The sequence below is a fragment of the Gymnoscopelus microlampas genome (genome assembly GCF_963454915.1).
Source record: "Gymnoscopelus microlampas genome assembly, chromosome: 24".
Lineage (NCBI taxonomy): Eukaryota > Metazoa > Chordata > Actinopteri > Myctophiformes > Myctophidae > Gymnoscopelus > Gymnoscopelus microlampas.
Window position 1 is genome coordinate 33,987,623 of NC_139961.1, and position 16,568 is coordinate 34,004,190.

A 16,568-nucleotide genomic window follows, 5' to 3' on the forward strand; every position below is an offset into this window, starting at 1 on the left:
GAGATAGCACTTAAATAATACACTTCACTTCCTCTATTCTAAATAGACAACAACTGTCGGATTCACTATTTCTGCATTTTATCTGAGCGTGTGTGGAGAAGGGTTGAGCTGAGGACAATGTGGTTCACAGGAACTCAGTTGAAATCCTTTTCCTTTACAAGCATGAAGCATCTATATTCTATATAGGTTGATTCTAACTTAAGCAAGATTCAATACCCCCTCAGTTCTCAGATTTCACAGAACCAGCGCTAAAGCTGAGCATAAGTTGAACACAGTGTGTTCAACTTGAACGTGTTACAAAATACATGTTGTAATAACACTTAAGTGTTTAATTTACCTTATTGTAAGTGATGTGTATGACCGGCAGACAGTTAATGCATCACTCTGACCACAGCCCAACTCAGCTACAACCACTTAAACCCTGCATCCCCCAGGGCTCTTGGTCCGCTCCTTAGTTCCCCCTATACACCAAATCTCTTAATAATAGCTCGCTCACTCTCTCTCTCTCTCTCTCTCTCTCTCTCTCTCTCTCTCTCTCTCTCTCTCTCTCTCTCTCTCTCATTAGACCTGTGATTTACTTAGCTCATCTTCTGTCTTGCTTCATAGAGTTTTCCTTGTCAGTTTTAATCATACTCTCTTTGCCTCAGAAAGTACCAGTGTAACCTTGGACAGATGTGCACGTGCAGCCGGGAAACGTAGACTGGGGACTCATACTGTAGTCTGTAGGTGAAAGACTGAGTGACCTTAGGCTACTTACAGTATCAAGCAAATACAGTAACACTGTTATCTGTTCATTCACCACCACTCTCATACATTACATTGAGGTGGAGCAACACTGACACCTACTGGTATTTTGTAATATTGTACAAAATTCTGAAAAATTGTTTTCATTCATACATAATTGTTTACACATCTCAGCTCAGTCAACCACCCTAAAATATGCAGATGACACAACACAATATGAATAATAACTAACAATAATGAAGACTGATAGTGTGAGCAGTGTGAGCTTGGTGCCTTTGACAGCTCACCACATCCAACTCATCAGGCAGGCATAGACCACCCTAGCCCCTGGTCCAGAGCGTTAGTGAGTTCAACTCACTAACGCTTTGGACCAGGGCTAAGACCACCCAAAACCCCCACACACATCCCAGGAGAGCCTATAACCATCAGTAGGCTATACACACTGTGAATGCATGATTAATTGTTCATCGTATCGGTATCGGCTCAGTGGCCCTGTGGTTTGAGGTGTCCGCCTTGAGATTGAGAGGTCAGGGTTCGAACAACAGGGTCATACCAAACACTGTTTCCGAAACAGTGGGTCGGGACCCATGTTTGGGGTCGGTCATCCATATCAGCCAATGGGGGGTCAGGTTATTGTGTGACGCCACCCTATGGAGCCTTGTGATTGGCTGGATATGATTTATAGAGACTATTGAACCTGTGTAGCGGCTACTTTGTTTGAGAGGAAGAAGGAGAAGGACGGAAGTTTAATCAAACGTTTAATCTAGTTTCTCATCAACTTCAAGGTTTCCCAACCAGGTAACGTCATGGTTTATTCACCTTTATGCTAAACAGTGTAAACTGTTGTAGCTGTTCAAATTCTTAAGGCCAATTTAACATGATGTCCATTGTCCCCACTCTGTATAGCCAGCGTGCTTAGTGCTTGTACTGTAATATTATGACATTACCTGCTGTTTACACCATGCTGTAGTTTTTAAACTTAACCAGAAAACGAAGGGTTTCATCCCCTTATAAGCCCTATATTCAAAAGTGTTCAGTACTAGCAGATCTTCAAGCCCACAATGCGTTCATTGCGTTGCATCAAGTATTTTCATACATTATTAGCCCCCCTTTGGAACCTCACTATCCATGTACGGTACTAATACAGTATATGCTGTGTGCAGGCACTCCCAGCTCTGAGCCCTATTAGGTTGACCCCAGGTCAGGTGTGACTGCTTAAAACAACTTGCAGTGTAAAAAAATATGCTTTTAACCCCTTTTAAGTCAGTGGTTCTCAAACTTTCATGTCAAGAACCCCCAAATTTTGGACCCCCACAAGGCAAGATTTTTACGGCTCTTAGCAGTGATTCTCAACCACTTCTAATTTCAAGGACCCTCAGTTTGACATGCATTAGGCTACGGACCCCCTTTTAATGGCATTTTCGATGTTAAATTAACTCTAGGAGTGTACATATGGGACCAATTTGGTTCCTAACTATCCATCATTTAGCTGGGAACTCCCTGGAACTCCGTCAAGGACCCCTGGTCCTTGAAAAACACTTTGAGAACCACCGCTTTAAGACGTGAGGCCGATTCTACAAATGTCTTCTAAATCCTAACAGTTTTCTGATGTCAAAGACTCCAAACATTTGTATTTGGATGCCGACCCCACATCTCAAAAAGCACGATTTTTCAAAATTGGCAGGTCTACAAGCTCACAGCGTGTCACTTTGTGCTGCGCTATGAGCTTCAGATATCTGCTTCTTTTGAATATCCAAAGTATAAAATATGGTTAAAATGACACTAATGCTTTCCCAGTTTTAATGTGTTAGTGTTCCATTGTTTATTTGTTTTTAGGCTGCTTCCATCATCATGGCCTTCCTGGAAGCCACTCAGACCATCTCCAATATGATGAAGCAGAAACTGGACGACTTTGTGTCAGAGATCGACAACGTCCACATGGTCTGGCTGAAGGAGATCGAGCAGGAGGCCAACCGCATGTTCTCTGGGTAGGTTTTAAACCTTTTTGGGGTCCTATTTATTAATGCAAGAAATGAAGTTGATCGTTGTTTTTAAAGGTGCTGTTGTAACTGATACGATTTTGTTCAAATAAATGGCTCCATCAGTTCGTCTCTCCAGCTCTTTAGTGAACTGAAATTTTAAGTGTCAGGCGAGAGAACTCGTACAGGGTACGATAAGCCAGTGAGAAAAAAAATAAACTGGAACACAAATGAAGCTGATAAATTACTTTTGTGGGGTTTTCTCTCATGATTGGATGAAATTGGTAACTCACCTGAAAATGTTTTCTTTTTATAAAAGGAGACTCCTGTTACTGAACACGCTATAATGATTACTATCAGAATCTAGAGATGAATACAAAACATGTCAGTTAGGCTACAGAACCTTAACTTAACTTGATACTACAGCGTCGCAAAATAATCAAAAGTAGCAGCTCCACAAGCTCGAAACGTGGTTCGACACGTTTTGAGCTTGTAGATCTGCTACATTTGAATCCTGAAAAGAACATGAGGTTCCCACCCGAGAGAGACTATTTAATAATACAGTGAGTGAATCCAGTACTGAGCTACTGGTATTTATTACAGTGAATCCAGTACTGGGCTACAGTTGATGCTACTTGTCTTTATTACAGTGACTCCAACACTGAGCCAGAGCTGATGCCCAAAACACCGTCCCAGAAAAGACGCCCTCGTAAGAAGCGGATTTCTGTGGCACTTCAAGAGGAGGCCCGAACCAGGAGGAGGTTAGTTGCTTACGTTAGCATGGCTTAAAGTTGTCAGTCGCCAGTCATGACAACTTTCCATAGAAGTCAGACTTCTATGAAAGCATGTTGCACAACGAAAATGGCTGATCTACAAGCTCTCAATGCGTGGTGAGAGCTTGTAGGTGAGCTATTTTTCAGTTATTTTAAGATTGGAGCATTTGAAGTGGTCAAACTGGCAATATTTTCTGAAGCATCTTCCATAAAAACGTAATAGTCTCGGCGACACATTGAGAGCTTGTAGATCGGCTATTTTTGGTTATTTTTTATAATAACAGCATTTGAAATGGTAAAACTACTAGCAATATGTTTAAAAGCATTTTCCATAAAACCATATATATATCTTTTTTTTTTTAAAGGTTAAAGCCTCAATCTGTGTTTTCTTCGCATGGTTGGCAGTATGTAGAACAGAGGGAACGATATTACTAAAACATCATAATTTTACATGCAGTGCTAGGACCCCCCCGGATGCTAGTGTGGGGGGTCTGCTCCTTTCACGCCGTCTCACAAATCACTTAATAGGACATGGTGTATGTATTATTTTGTGAGATTTCTTTTCTTCTTCAAACCATGAGGTTTTCTAAGAGGGGGCGCAGCAACCTGGCTGCCCCCTCTGTGAAGATGGGCCTGGTGTTCGAGGAGGAAACGGAACCCCAGCCTTCCACCTCCTCTGTGGACGTAGTCTCTCTGGAAGTAACGGAGCCCCAGCCTTCCACCTCCTCTGTGGACGTAGTCTCTATGGAAGTAACGGAGCCTCAGCCTTCCACCTCCTCTGTGGACGTAGTCTCTATGGAAGTAACGGAGCCCCAGCCTTCCACCTCCTCTGTGGACGTAGTCTCTATGGAAGTAACGGAGCCCCAGCCTTCCACCTCCTCTGTGGGCGTACTAGTCTCTATGGAAGTAACGGAGCCTCGGCCTTCCACCTCCTCTGTGGGCGTAGTCTCTCTGGAGATGGCACTCGAGGATCAGACGCCTCAGGGCAGTGAGGTCAAAGCAGAGCCTGTTGAGCGGGACGCTGATATGAACGGTAGGCCCTGTCATAATGAATACATTAATCCCCTGATTGATGACTGTACCTCGTGCCTGTTTTACATTTCTGACTAACAAAAGTATTCAGACATTCAGGTTAAAAAGGATAAACTAAAAGTCCTGGCGACTTGTTTCTGTTGTGTTCCTATGTATTCAATTCATCAACATCGCATAAAGAATAACGCAATACTGTATGTACAAAGGGGGAAACGGCTGCAGTGAATGATGGCTCCTTTCTTTGGGAAGTTGCATTTATCTCCCCTTGTGGTCTCCTGATTTTTTTTTTCCCTCCAATTTGTTTTGAACATATTGGTTGCAGAGTAGTAGAATGAGAATTTTCTAAATTTGGGGGGTACCGGATCATGGCTGCTCCCTCTAGTGGCTGTGGGCATCACTCACTTTGGAGAAGTAGTTAGTATGAGGGTATTGAGGGCACTGTCCCTTCGACTGTCTCAAATACCAATCATGATCAGTTAATGGTCAGGTCAAATGTCATGATGGTGGTGAACGCTTCCCCTCCACGTTCTGCCCACAGAGCATCGTCCATGTCTGGTGTCCAGACTGTCCACCACACTGCCCAAAGCCCTGGTGAAGATCTCTGCGAGCGACCGGCGCTCTGCCGAGGCAGCCAGGCCTCCACAGCTGGTGGTTGTTGTAGAGCCACAGCCTTCCCCCGGCCGTACGGCCACCAAGGTGACCTTAGCGGGAACGCCCACCAGGCCGCGGGTCTCTCTGAAGCTGCGTCACTCGGCAGCAGGCCTGCGTCACAGCCTGACCCGGGAGTCTGTCCGCAGAGCCTCTGTCCGCAGAGCCTCCAGAAGGTCACTGCTAAAGAAGATCAAGGCTCACGCCGCCAACTCCACCTGCAGTGGTTAGTGTTTGTGATGTGATTGGTCATACATACTCATGTGTACACACTAAAACACATTTTCAGCCAGTATGGTGAATGTTGTTGTTTTTGTATTTTAGAAGACCCCTCAGCAGAGACCGAAGATGAGGATGAAGACTGTGAACACCAACCAGAGTGAGTCTTTATTCTAAGTGTCTGATGCTGAACTCACTCTGTGAAGGACAGATCGACGGATCACTTGTTTTCATTCGGTTTTCTTTTTTCTTACCAGCGCTTGTGTATTATTGACTCCCTCTACATCTAATTTGTTGATGGACAAATAATTATCCAGTGTAATTCTAATTCCCTTTAAATGGTATGTGTGCCTTAACCCATCCTATCATTTACTCCAAAAGTCCATAAATTGTATAGCCTATACCATAGCGGTGAAAAGTAACTAAGTACATTTACTCAAGTACTGTACATAGGTGGAAATCTTGAGGTATTTTTTTACTTTATTATTATTATTATTATATTATTATTTCCAATAATTTGACTTCTACTCCACTACATCTCAAAGGCAAATATTATGTTTTACTCTACTACAATATTTGAAAACTTCAGTTAAAGCTAGGGTAAGTGATTTGCTTTTGTTAAAATAAGTGTTAAATAGCTCTATATTCTGATAGCACTCATTGCTATAGAGTGTTTGTTCTGTAAAAGGAGTCTCCCATGTCTCTCCAGCTCTTTATTAAACAGAAAATTAATTTTCAGTGTTCTCTCCTGATTGGCTTAAACTTTGTCACCTACCTGAAAATGTACTATGTCGCCTACCTGAAAATGTACTATATTCTGTTTATTAAAGAGCTGGAGAGACCCCTGTGACTGAACAAACACTCTGTAGCAATGATTACTATCAGAATATAGTACTTTAATCTTTTTAACAAAAAGAAAATATATATATCACTTACCAAAGTTCTGAAGTGGTTGGGTTGTAATAATAATAAATGTATACATTTGAAAACTTGTGAGATGGGACCTTCTGCATAACGAGTACTTTTACTTTTGGTACTTTCAAGTACATTTTGCTGCCAATACTTTTGTACTCTTACTCAAGTCAATTTTGAATACCAAAGTTTTACTTTTTAAACTGAGTGTTCTATTCCTAAAGCTTTTAAACTCTATCTCTATTCCTAAAGCTTTGCAAACATTTGTCTTTCAGGAATCATTCGGAGGGCTTCGCTGAGACTGAGCAACCAGAGGTCTGTCTATGAACATTACATTATTATATTGTCTATTGACATTATAAATGTCATGGAAAAGTGCTGTTGTGTTTACAAAATGTTTGTTTTCTTTCTTGTAACCACAGGTGTCTGCCAGTAGCAGCAGTAACAGAGTGACTCGGGCCAGTAGTCGTCGCTCTGCTGCTGGGAGCTCAAGCTCACACACAGGTAGGCCTGTCACAATTATTACATAATCGTCTATTGCAATTATTTGATATAATATTTTTTGCATAATCGTTTCCCTGTTGAAAGATTTTCAAATATTTAAAAAAAGCAGAATTGGCAAATCTACAAGCTTGCTTGTAGATCAGCTATTGCTGCTATTTTTACATGAATAAAAAATATTAAATGTCAATTTCTTAGTATATTTCAGTTATTTGTCAAATCTGCCCTGTGCAATTTTTGATTACGAAGCCTAAAAGGCGTCTTATGTTCAATGCCAAGCACACAATTAAATTAATAATCATAATATCACGATTATTTGAGTGACAATTAGTCGTCAGCTTAAATGTGTAATCGTGACCGCTGTGTACACACAGGTAAGACCTGAGGGGGGATGTCTTTGTCCTGGTTCATTCTAGTTCTTGTCGGTTCGTTCATGTGGCCTGATCGTACAGGTAAAGCCTTTTAGCAGTCTGTTGCCAATGTCTCTGAGACTGCAAGATGGAACATATGTTTTAATATTGCATTGTGATGATCAAAATGTAATCTAAAATAAATGTCAGTCTACAAGGGGAAAAAATAATAATTTCAGTGTGTATCCCCACCGGACATAAAAACTATCGACCAGAGGGGGGCAGCAGATCCCCACAAATCCAACTCTAGGAGTCATGTCTGTCTTGAGTGTCTGATAATGCAGCTGTGATGTATTGTACACAATGATTCATTTAAATTTACATTTCTGTTTGTAGATACAACAGTTGTACAGTCACAGTCACCTGTGAGGTAAGTACTGCTTTTGATGCATGTGTTTAAACTGTGATGCTTTTCTTTAAAAGTTTTATAAACACCAGAGTCAATTTATTTAGTATTGTATGGCATTTGCAATTTCAAATAACATGTGATTTATGCCCAATATGAGCAGATGAATCATGGATTGTAAGTTAATTTAAACGTTCTCTTCTGCAGAGCTCCCAGGAATCTCAAACGAAAGGCTGAAGAACATGCAGAGAACAGCCAGAAGAAGATTGTGGTAAGATAAAAGTGTTCTTATTTTCATGAAAAAACTGTTCTTGACACATCTGTGGATTTGTGTGTCTGCACAGCAGATGTGGGCTGTTGAACAGCTTTAGCCCATTAAAACCGGGAAAGCATCTGTCATTTTACAGCCCTGCACGGGACCAAATCTGTGGCACCTCAACCTGTCTGCAGTTTATGAGCCCAAGCCCCAACCCAAATTAATATAATCTCTGTATGATGTGCATTCTCTGATGCAACGCTCACTCACTGTCTTGATACATGCAGACACCGTAACGCTCAATCACACTGTCTGATACATGCAGACACAGTAAAGCTAGCTCTCCACCGCACCGGGGGCGGAAGGCGTTGGAAATTGTCTTTTGCCGACAACCTGTTGATGTAGATGGTGCCGTTGGTTTGCAGACTGAACTTGCTCGGTCTGGAGAGGGGGGGGGGGGGGTTTGAACCCGCAACTATGATTTTTTTACAAGCGACTTTACAGGAAAACGAGCCCAAAGTTGCTTATAATAAGAAGACCTGGCAACACTGGCAGGCTACTGCTTTGCCGTCGGCCGGCAGTTTACAACGGAAGTTAAAAAAAGTTCTGCGCAAACTATTGCAGTCTGTTTGGTGGAGAGCCACCTTAACGCTAACTCACACTGTGTGATACATGGTAAAGTACATATGTGACGTGATCAAAGACGGGGGTCCTCAAATGACGGGGGTCCTCAGCTTAATGTGCTACATTGTTTTCTCACTCGACAGTAAACAAACAAACCAACATACAGGGTATCTGCACATTTATAAAGTTACAATTTAAGGACCATTTTTAATTGTCAAAATTGTCAAATATTACGTAAGGAGGCAAACCTTCTGAAAAAAGCTGATCTACAAGATTTATTAAACATCACTAGAAGTGCCACCGACAAATGCTCACATTAATAGGCTGCCGAGTCCCACGCAGTAGACTAGAGAATAAAGCCACGCAGTAGACCTGAGAATAACATGAGGAGTGATAATTCAAATTAAGTTAATGTTTTTTTCTTTTCTTTTCAGACGAGGCCCAATATGAAGTCATTCCTTCCTGTCCACAGGAACCAGGTGTTGGTGATGACTCCAAACTCTCTGGGTTGCACAGCTGTCATGAAGTCCTTCATTAAACACACCACTCCTCTGAAGGTGGACACAGTGGTACGTCAACACACCTCACTGTCGCACACTACTGTGTGTAGTAATGGCTACCGTTAGGATTCTGCTTATCAAGTCCAGTTGACACAGTTACTATCAGTGGCCTCGGCTCAGCCACTAGTGGGAAAGCTGTTTTATAGTTGTTTTTTTTAGACGGGACTGTAAAAGAGGCCTCTGTTTCTTAAGTCTTATCTTCTGACTGTCCACTGTTGTTATATCTGATTCTGATCTTTAGGACTGACTGTCCACACTGTTATTAAATCTGATCTTTAGGACCTAGAACTATGAATTTTGGGTAGCGGTATAGTCCAAAGGTAGAACTATGAATGCTGGGTAATGTAGTGTGTTGTAGTCCAGAGGTAAAACTATGAATGCTGGGTAATATAGTGTGTGTGTTGTCTCCTCTCCAGCAGACAGGGGGTGTGGTGGTAAGTGTGATGTCACAACATTGTTTCCATAACAACTCTTTAGACGACTGCTCTTATTGGTTCACTACTTCCTAGTAATGTGTGTGTGTGTGTGTGGTGTTAAAACGTCTCTTTACACTAGGGCTGTCAAACTGTATTTATTTTATTAATGTGAATCTGTGGTGTTGCGACTACAGTCCAGACTGTCAAACTCATTTTAGAACAGTTGTGCATGCTATGTAGTAGTTCACCCAAAACTTACTTATTTTCTATCAATTACAAACCCCATAAAGCCTTGCATTCATGGGGATTTTTCATGTTTGTCACATTTGTCCCTGAGCCAATAATTCGAGCCAATAAGTCAGTAGGAGAGTTTGAGTTTCCGACTCTGCCGGTCATGAAATTATTGGCTTAGGAATGTGACAAAAACAAAGATCTCCATGTATTCCAATCCCAAAAAACTGCACCAATCTGAACGGGGCAATTTATCTCTGAAACACATTGCAACGGTTTAGTTGCAATGTTAACCGTTGGCGACGGACTGGGCTATCTGGCTTCAGGATGGCTTGAACTGCAGTGCATTTGTTTGTCTCTTTTTTTTTTTCAGGCAAAAGAACACCAGAAACTTGAGGCGCTCAAGAAGAAGCAAGAGCAGGAAGAAGAGAGGATAAGGAAAATGGAGGAAGAGAAGAAGAAGAAACGGGAGGAACTGAAAAGGTACAAAATGTGTACCGTAATTGTGACAATGAATTGTTTTAATCTGGTTAAACCCATTTTTACCTGTTACACCTTATACGCTATAACATTCAATTTGGGAACGGCTGTCATTTTAGTTACATTATGTCATAACACAGCTCAGTATGTGGGTTGCGCTGCAGACACATTGTTTCATACAAATACATGTAGAAAGCCTGTTTATTTGGTGCCTCAACAGTATAAAAGTTATTGCCTGGAAGCGTTGTGACAACAGACATGTATGACATGTACCAAACACAGATTTGTTTGTTTTCCTCATCATGTTCTACCTTGATGTTTTTAGGAAGAGGGAGGAGAGGCTGAGGAAAGCGGTGGAAGCCAGAGCCAAAGAAGAACAGAAGGAGGAAGACAAGAAGAGAAAGATCGAACAGAAACGAGCTCAGATGGAGAAGAATGACAAGGTGACAAACTCTCCTTGTTCCTTCCTGGCGACGTTATCCTTTCTTTGTTTTTAAAAGTGAAAATCCACCCCAACTACTCAATTTCCTTGACTCCTATTTGTTTTTGTTGTTTCCAGCTTCGTGTTGAGCGCTTGGCGGAGGAGAAGCTGAAGAAACAGCTGATGTTAAAACATCAGGAGGAGATTGACAGCAGGAGGAAACTAGAGGAGGAGACGAGACTGAAGAGGATTCAACAGGCTGTAAGTTCACTGCAGCTTTTAAATTAACCGTATGCTCTTTAATGTTTAATATTTATTTTGTAGGTCCTTAGAAATGCCACGTTATTTTAGTGACTAAATCAGTTCCATTAACAGTATACACTTTAATTTGTAATATTTGTAATGCAATATGTTATGCTTTTCATACTGTTTCACAAATCGCACATTAGGACTTGGCCATACAAAATGTTTCAGTCGTGAGATCTTATTTTAATCCATGACGATGTAAACTTTGGATAACGGTGCTATATAAATGTACCATTAAGGTTTTGTATATAAATGTACCCTTTATCTTAAGGTTTTGTATATAAAAGTACCATTTAGCTTAAGGTTTTGTATATAAAAGTACCATTTAGCTTAAGGTTTTGTATGTTTGCTCCCAATTTCACCTCAGGAGGAGGAGGAGGAGAAGCGTCAGCAGGCCCTGCAGGCCAAGAGGAGAGCAGAAGAGGAGGCGCACAGAGCTCACAAGCTGGCAGAGGCGCGCAGAGCTCAGGAGGTGAAGGAACAGGAGAGAGCTGAACGGTACAAACTGCACCTTCACACTCTTTAACTGAACGGTACAAATTACACGCTGGACACATGGTCCTGGCTAAGTATATATTTGATTGACTACTTTAATTAGTCAAAATTGTAAACCGCATGTGGTACAGTCAGACTTTAAGGCTAAATTGTGGATCTGTGCATTGTAGATCTGCTACCCTTGATACTTTTGTGTGACGCTGTAGTATGATCAAGTAGGGTGTTAATTTACAAAAAAACACACATATAGAATATTGAGAAAGGGGTTTCTGCCTGACCCAACAATATGTTGTTTGGGCTGTACTTAACAACTATAATTATTTGTGGCTCAGTACTAAAGGCAATGTGACAGTTAATGAACTACTATAATGATGTTTATCATAGTAAAGTAACATAACGCTACTTATGTGTAGTGTTGCTACTAGTTTGTTAAAGTTGTATTGTTTGTCCTCAGGGAGCGGGCAGAGGCTCTTCAGAGGGAAGTAGAGAAAGCTGCCAGAGAGAAGGAGAGGAAAGAGGCTGAGAAAAGGTCGCTGGAAGACCAGAGAAAGAAGGTAAACAAACGGGTTGTGAGTCGGACACTTTAAACTAGGGTTGTCCCGATCACGTTTATGTTACTAACCAGACCAGATCTGTGATTCTGGAGCTCAACTAAAACTGAACAGAAACAAACTGTTGACCACATGTACCCTAGTGTCCCTATTCTGGGAACGTCGTTCTGTGAAAATAACTGATCTAAAAGCTCACGTGCCGTGACGCGGTGTGAGCTTATAGATTTTAGACTTTAACTACTTTCAACCTGCCATCCCGCAGCTATTTCTGCTACTTTTGTGCAACACTGTCAAAGTATAAAATGACATTCATATATGGAGATGCAAGGTTTCTGGCAGACGGTGACGATATGGTTGTTATTAACACTCACTACTGCTGTAGGAAGAGCACCTCAGGGAGCGGGCAGAGGCTCTTCAGAGGGAAGTAGAGAAAGCTGCCAGAGAGAAGGAGAGGAAAGAGGCTGAGAAAAAGTCGCTGGAAGACCAGAGAAAGAAGGTAAACAAACGGGTTGTGAGTCTGACACTTTAAACTAGGGTTGTCCCGATCACGTTTATGTTACTAACCAAACCAGATCTGTGATTCTGGAGCTCAACTAAAACTGAACAGAAACAAACTGTTGACCACATGTACCCTAGTGTCCCTATTCTGGGAACGTCGTTCTGTGAAAATAACTGATCTAAAAGCTCACGTGCCGTGACGCGGTGTGAGCTTATAGATTTTAGACTTTAACTACTTTCAACCTGCCATCCCGCAGCTATTTTTGCTACTTTTGTGCAACACTGTCAAAGTATAAAATGGGACATTCATATATGGAGATGCAAGGTTTCTGGCAGACGGTGACGATATGGTTGTTATTAACACTCACTACTGCTGTAGGAAGAGCAGCAGAGGTTGGCTGATGAAGAGCGGGCGGTTCAACGATTGGCTGAAGAAGAGAGGGCTGCTAAACAGAGGTTGGCTGAAGCAGCAGCTAAGATGCAGGTTAGTTTGCAGAGAATCTCATCTGTCAACCATGTGTTTCATCATATTATCTTTAGTTTTAAATGACAGAAACCACTTTCTAGCTGGTTTTAACTTGCATGTCATTAATCTGATTCTTCTGGGTTGCTTGATTCTTAACACTGTAACCTGAAGGTCAATACTCATGATGTGACTTACTCCCAGTACCTTCTCTCAGATTGTAATCATGGCGCTAAATGCATGAAAAAGTGGATAGAACTAAAAAGTATACATTCAATGTTCCTTAGTCTATTTGCTATTTGCTGTCCCAGCAAAGTAGAAAACATATAATGGATTATAATGTAATTTAGGTCATCAGCTGTGAAACATGTTTGTCTTTTTAAAGGCCATAATGGACTAACTAAACATAAAGGTCTACATGATGTATGACCAGATTATATATTTAAACTGGATGCAAGATGTTATCTTGATATAAGGAAACCTTTTGTACAAATCACTTTATCTCTGATTTAAAAAACATTCTTTTGTTTTATTTTGACTAATCAAAAAGATGTGGAATTGATCAAATGCAGACCTTGGAAGCAAATGTTTTTCACAATTAAGGAAGGATTCACTATAAAATGTGGCCTTTGTGTCAATGGTCACAACTTGTTACAGTCGCTAATATTTTATGTAAATGCAGTGTTCTTTTTGTTGCTATCAGATGATAAACTAATCATATTTAATATATTTACCATATAATAATAATATTGAGGTTCATATTTGTTTCCTCCAGCAGCCTTTAGGACAGTCTGCAGGCCTCATGTGGAGTCAGCAGGCCCTGGCGGAGGTAAAAAAAAACGCTTGATTTATTTTACAGTTGCGGAGGTAAACACCTTTAACATTTTATTTTTGGGGCATTTTCAAGCCTTTATTTGATGGAGAAAGGCAGGGAGGACAGCTAAGGGGGTCTGAATCGACCCCGGACCGGCTGAGCCACAATTGAGCCTGTTGTTCATTTACTGTTATGATTTAACAACTTTCATCTATTGGAATTAGTCCTTCATTCCATCTTTCATGGACAATAATAATTATTGACACACGCATGTATTTTTATCTAATTGGTGCGACTGTAACGAGCTACCCTGCTGCTGTAAAGAGCTAAACATTCACTTGTTAATGGCAAATAGTTGTTTTGTTTGTTGGTTCTTGATGTAATGCATCCTTGTGTTCATGAAAGGCTATATAAATTCAAGCTATTGTTTGTTCAGAGTTCCATCATGAAGACTCCCACAGGGAAGGACAGACCTGCTGGGCTCAACGTTACCATGGATGTTGAGGTAACGCACACGTTGTTTGGCATATGCAACAGAACTTATTTTTTAACATGTCTTCTCTAATTAGTGTCATTTTAACTAGCAACAGTACAGAGGCGTAGGACGCTCGATGGGAGTAGAGCGCTTCTGACCCTCTTAGCGGTTGTGTAAATTCAGGGTAAACCAATAACTTCTACAAGAAAGTAACCCCGTTGGCACAAACCAGGAAGTGGTTGTGCAAATGAATGGAACGTTAACGGTCGTACAGAGTCAAATGAAGTGTGTCACAGTATCTGTCTTGTTCTAAAATGTTTTGTAAAGGTTTTGCACACACAGGAGGACAATGAGCACTCCTCCCGCTCTCTCAGATCAGCTAACACAGGGAAGCTGTCGGAACCTTCCCTAAAACACCCTGGACAACGCTCCACATGTCCTAGACCTAGACTCTTCTCCCTTCCCTAAAACACACTGGACAACGCTCCACATGTCCTAGACTCTTCTCCCTTCCCTAAAACACACTGGACAACGCTCCACACGTCCTAGACTCTTCTCCCTTCCCTAAAACACACTGGACAACGCTCCACACGTCCTAGACTCTTCTCCCTTCTGGCTCCCAAACTGTGGAACAAACTCTCCGTTGCAGTTAGGACTGCCGATTCACTCCCAATTTTCCACCGTAATCTGAAAACACACCTTCATACTCCATCTTAGACGGCATCTTAGACGGTAGAATTTGACCTAGTTATGATGACCATGCAGACTATACCTTGGTCATGTTTTTGTTACTTAGGCTTGTTTTTCTTGACCACAATGTCAAAATGTACATTTACAGGTTATTTAGACAGCTGCTAGGTTCTTGTTTTACCTGTGGTCCTAGATTACTGAGCCACTAACACTGTCTCTCTGCAGTCTATGTATGTGTTTACATTATTTATTTCGGTTTATTGTAAGTCACTCTTGATACGGGTGCCTGCTAAATGCCTACATTGTCCCTTTACCGTGTCATATGAAAAAACGAAATCCTGCATGGTAACGTGAATATTGTAAACAAGATGTAGGCGTTCCTAGTGTTGATGTGCATGGTGATCATATTGTCATGTGTTTCTACAGCAGTCTCCACAGACCTACAGCATCACTCCTATAATCATGTTGTCGTGTTTCTACAGCAGTCTCCACAGACTTATAGCATCACGCCTAAAGGTGCAAACAAGGCCGTCAAGTTGACAGGCAACCCTGACGACTATGGGATGGACCAGAACAGTGACGACTCGACGGATGACGAGTCGGCACCACGGAAACCCATTCCATCCTGGGCAGAAGGTGAGTCGAAGTTCCTCACCCCAAATATCTTGTAATGTGAGCGGGGCTTTCATAGAAGGGGTATGAATGAAGCAAATCTTTCGATTATTAAAATGGCTTGGTTTGATCTAAGCCCTAATGCTGCATTCACACTGGCAGATACTAAAGATACACGGCTTCCATTGAAACTGACTGGTAGCCTGTATCTTTGCTTTCATGCTGTGTTCACACTAGGGCTGTGAATCTTCTGTTATCTCACGATTCAGATTGTTTGCGGGGTTTTTTTTTTCAAGTTTCAAAACATAGGATTTCAGGATCTACTCCAGTCTGCTGGCATGAGAGCAGAGTACATTTATGTAGCTATTGTAAATGTTTTATGAACTGATAATAATGTAAACACACAAAGGTAAATCCAAGATCCCTCCCCCCAAAAAATGGGGGGACAAAATAATTAGAATCTATTCAGAATCGTCCAACAGTAGAATCGCGACTCAAATCGATTTTTTTCTGACACCCCTAGTTCACACTGGCAGCTACAGTCTAGTAAACATGTGAATTTTGGTCTGTGTGGTTTAATGTAAAATGTGTCCTTTTTCCTCCAAAAGGTCTCAAGCTGCAGCAGGCTCTCCGCAGAGAGTACTTCAACCCTCCTGACCTCCATGCTCTGTTTGGAACCATCTCACCTCCCAACCTGGAGGAGATCTTCTATACCAAGAAACCCAGATTCAATAAGAGGACCAGCTCCGCTGTCTGGCACTCTCCTCCGATGGGAAAATAGGGTTGAGATCCTTTTTTTTTAGGATTTTAACTATTGTGATTCCATAGTATAGAGGGTTCCAAATGAACCCCCAACAAGTCTGCGTCTCTGAAAGTGTACAAATGTAACCAAATGTACCTGTAAGGGTCCATTTGGTTCAGTTTGTACACTCTCAGAGTTATGGTGGTCCTTAAAATTATAAAGTTGGAGAACCACTGGTATAGTAATTGTATATCAGACGTGAAGTCCACTTACCAGCTCTGACAAAAACGTACAAACTAGTTTTTAAAACGTGTCTTTTGTAAAGATTTTATCTTTGATTTTTGTTTTGGTTGTGTACATTGTTTTATAT

The 16,568-nt window shown here is 41.4% G+C and overlaps 1 protein-coding gene across 1 annotated transcript; it reads left to right on the top strand.

The window, feature by feature from the left end:
* The first annotated feature begins 1,448 nt into the window (after positions 1-1,448).
* Positions 1,449-16,247, top strand: LOC311040865 (uncharacterized protein). Its single transcript, XM_084051235.1, has 23 exons — positions 1,449-1,542; positions 2,581-2,732; positions 3,374-3,484; positions 4,078-4,529; positions 5,067-5,402; positions 5,501-5,555; positions 6,583-6,622; positions 6,730-6,811; positions 7,555-7,588; positions 7,772-7,835; positions 8,879-9,013; positions 9,424-9,438; positions 10,025-10,134; positions 10,457-10,574; positions 10,691-10,813; positions 11,229-11,356; positions 11,808-11,907; positions 12,287-12,400; positions 12,782-12,886; positions 13,641-13,694; positions 14,116-14,184; positions 15,327-15,480; positions 16,065-16,247. The coding sequence occupies exons 2-23, from the start codon at positions 2,596-2,598 to the stop codon at positions 16,235-16,237; spliced, it is 2,709 nt and encodes a 902-aa protein (XP_083907361.1). The 5' UTR covers positions 1,449-1,542; positions 2,581-2,595; the 3' UTR covers positions 16,238-16,247.
* The last annotated feature ends 321 nt before the right edge of the window (positions 16,248-16,568 follow it).

Coding starts and splice junctions, on each gene's coding strand:
- LOC311040865 (XM_084051235.1), top strand. CDS start 2,596: ATGGCCTTCCTGGAAGCCACTCAGACCATCTCCAATATGATGAAGCAG. Junction 6,812..7,554: donor GAGCTCAAGCTCACACACAG/GTAGGCCTGTCA, acceptor TTCTGTTTGTAG/ATACAACAGTTGTACAGTCA. Junction 7,589..7,771: donor CAGTCACAGTCACCTGTGAG/GTAAGTACTGCT, acceptor TCTCTTCTGCAG/AGCTCCCAGGAATCTCAAAC.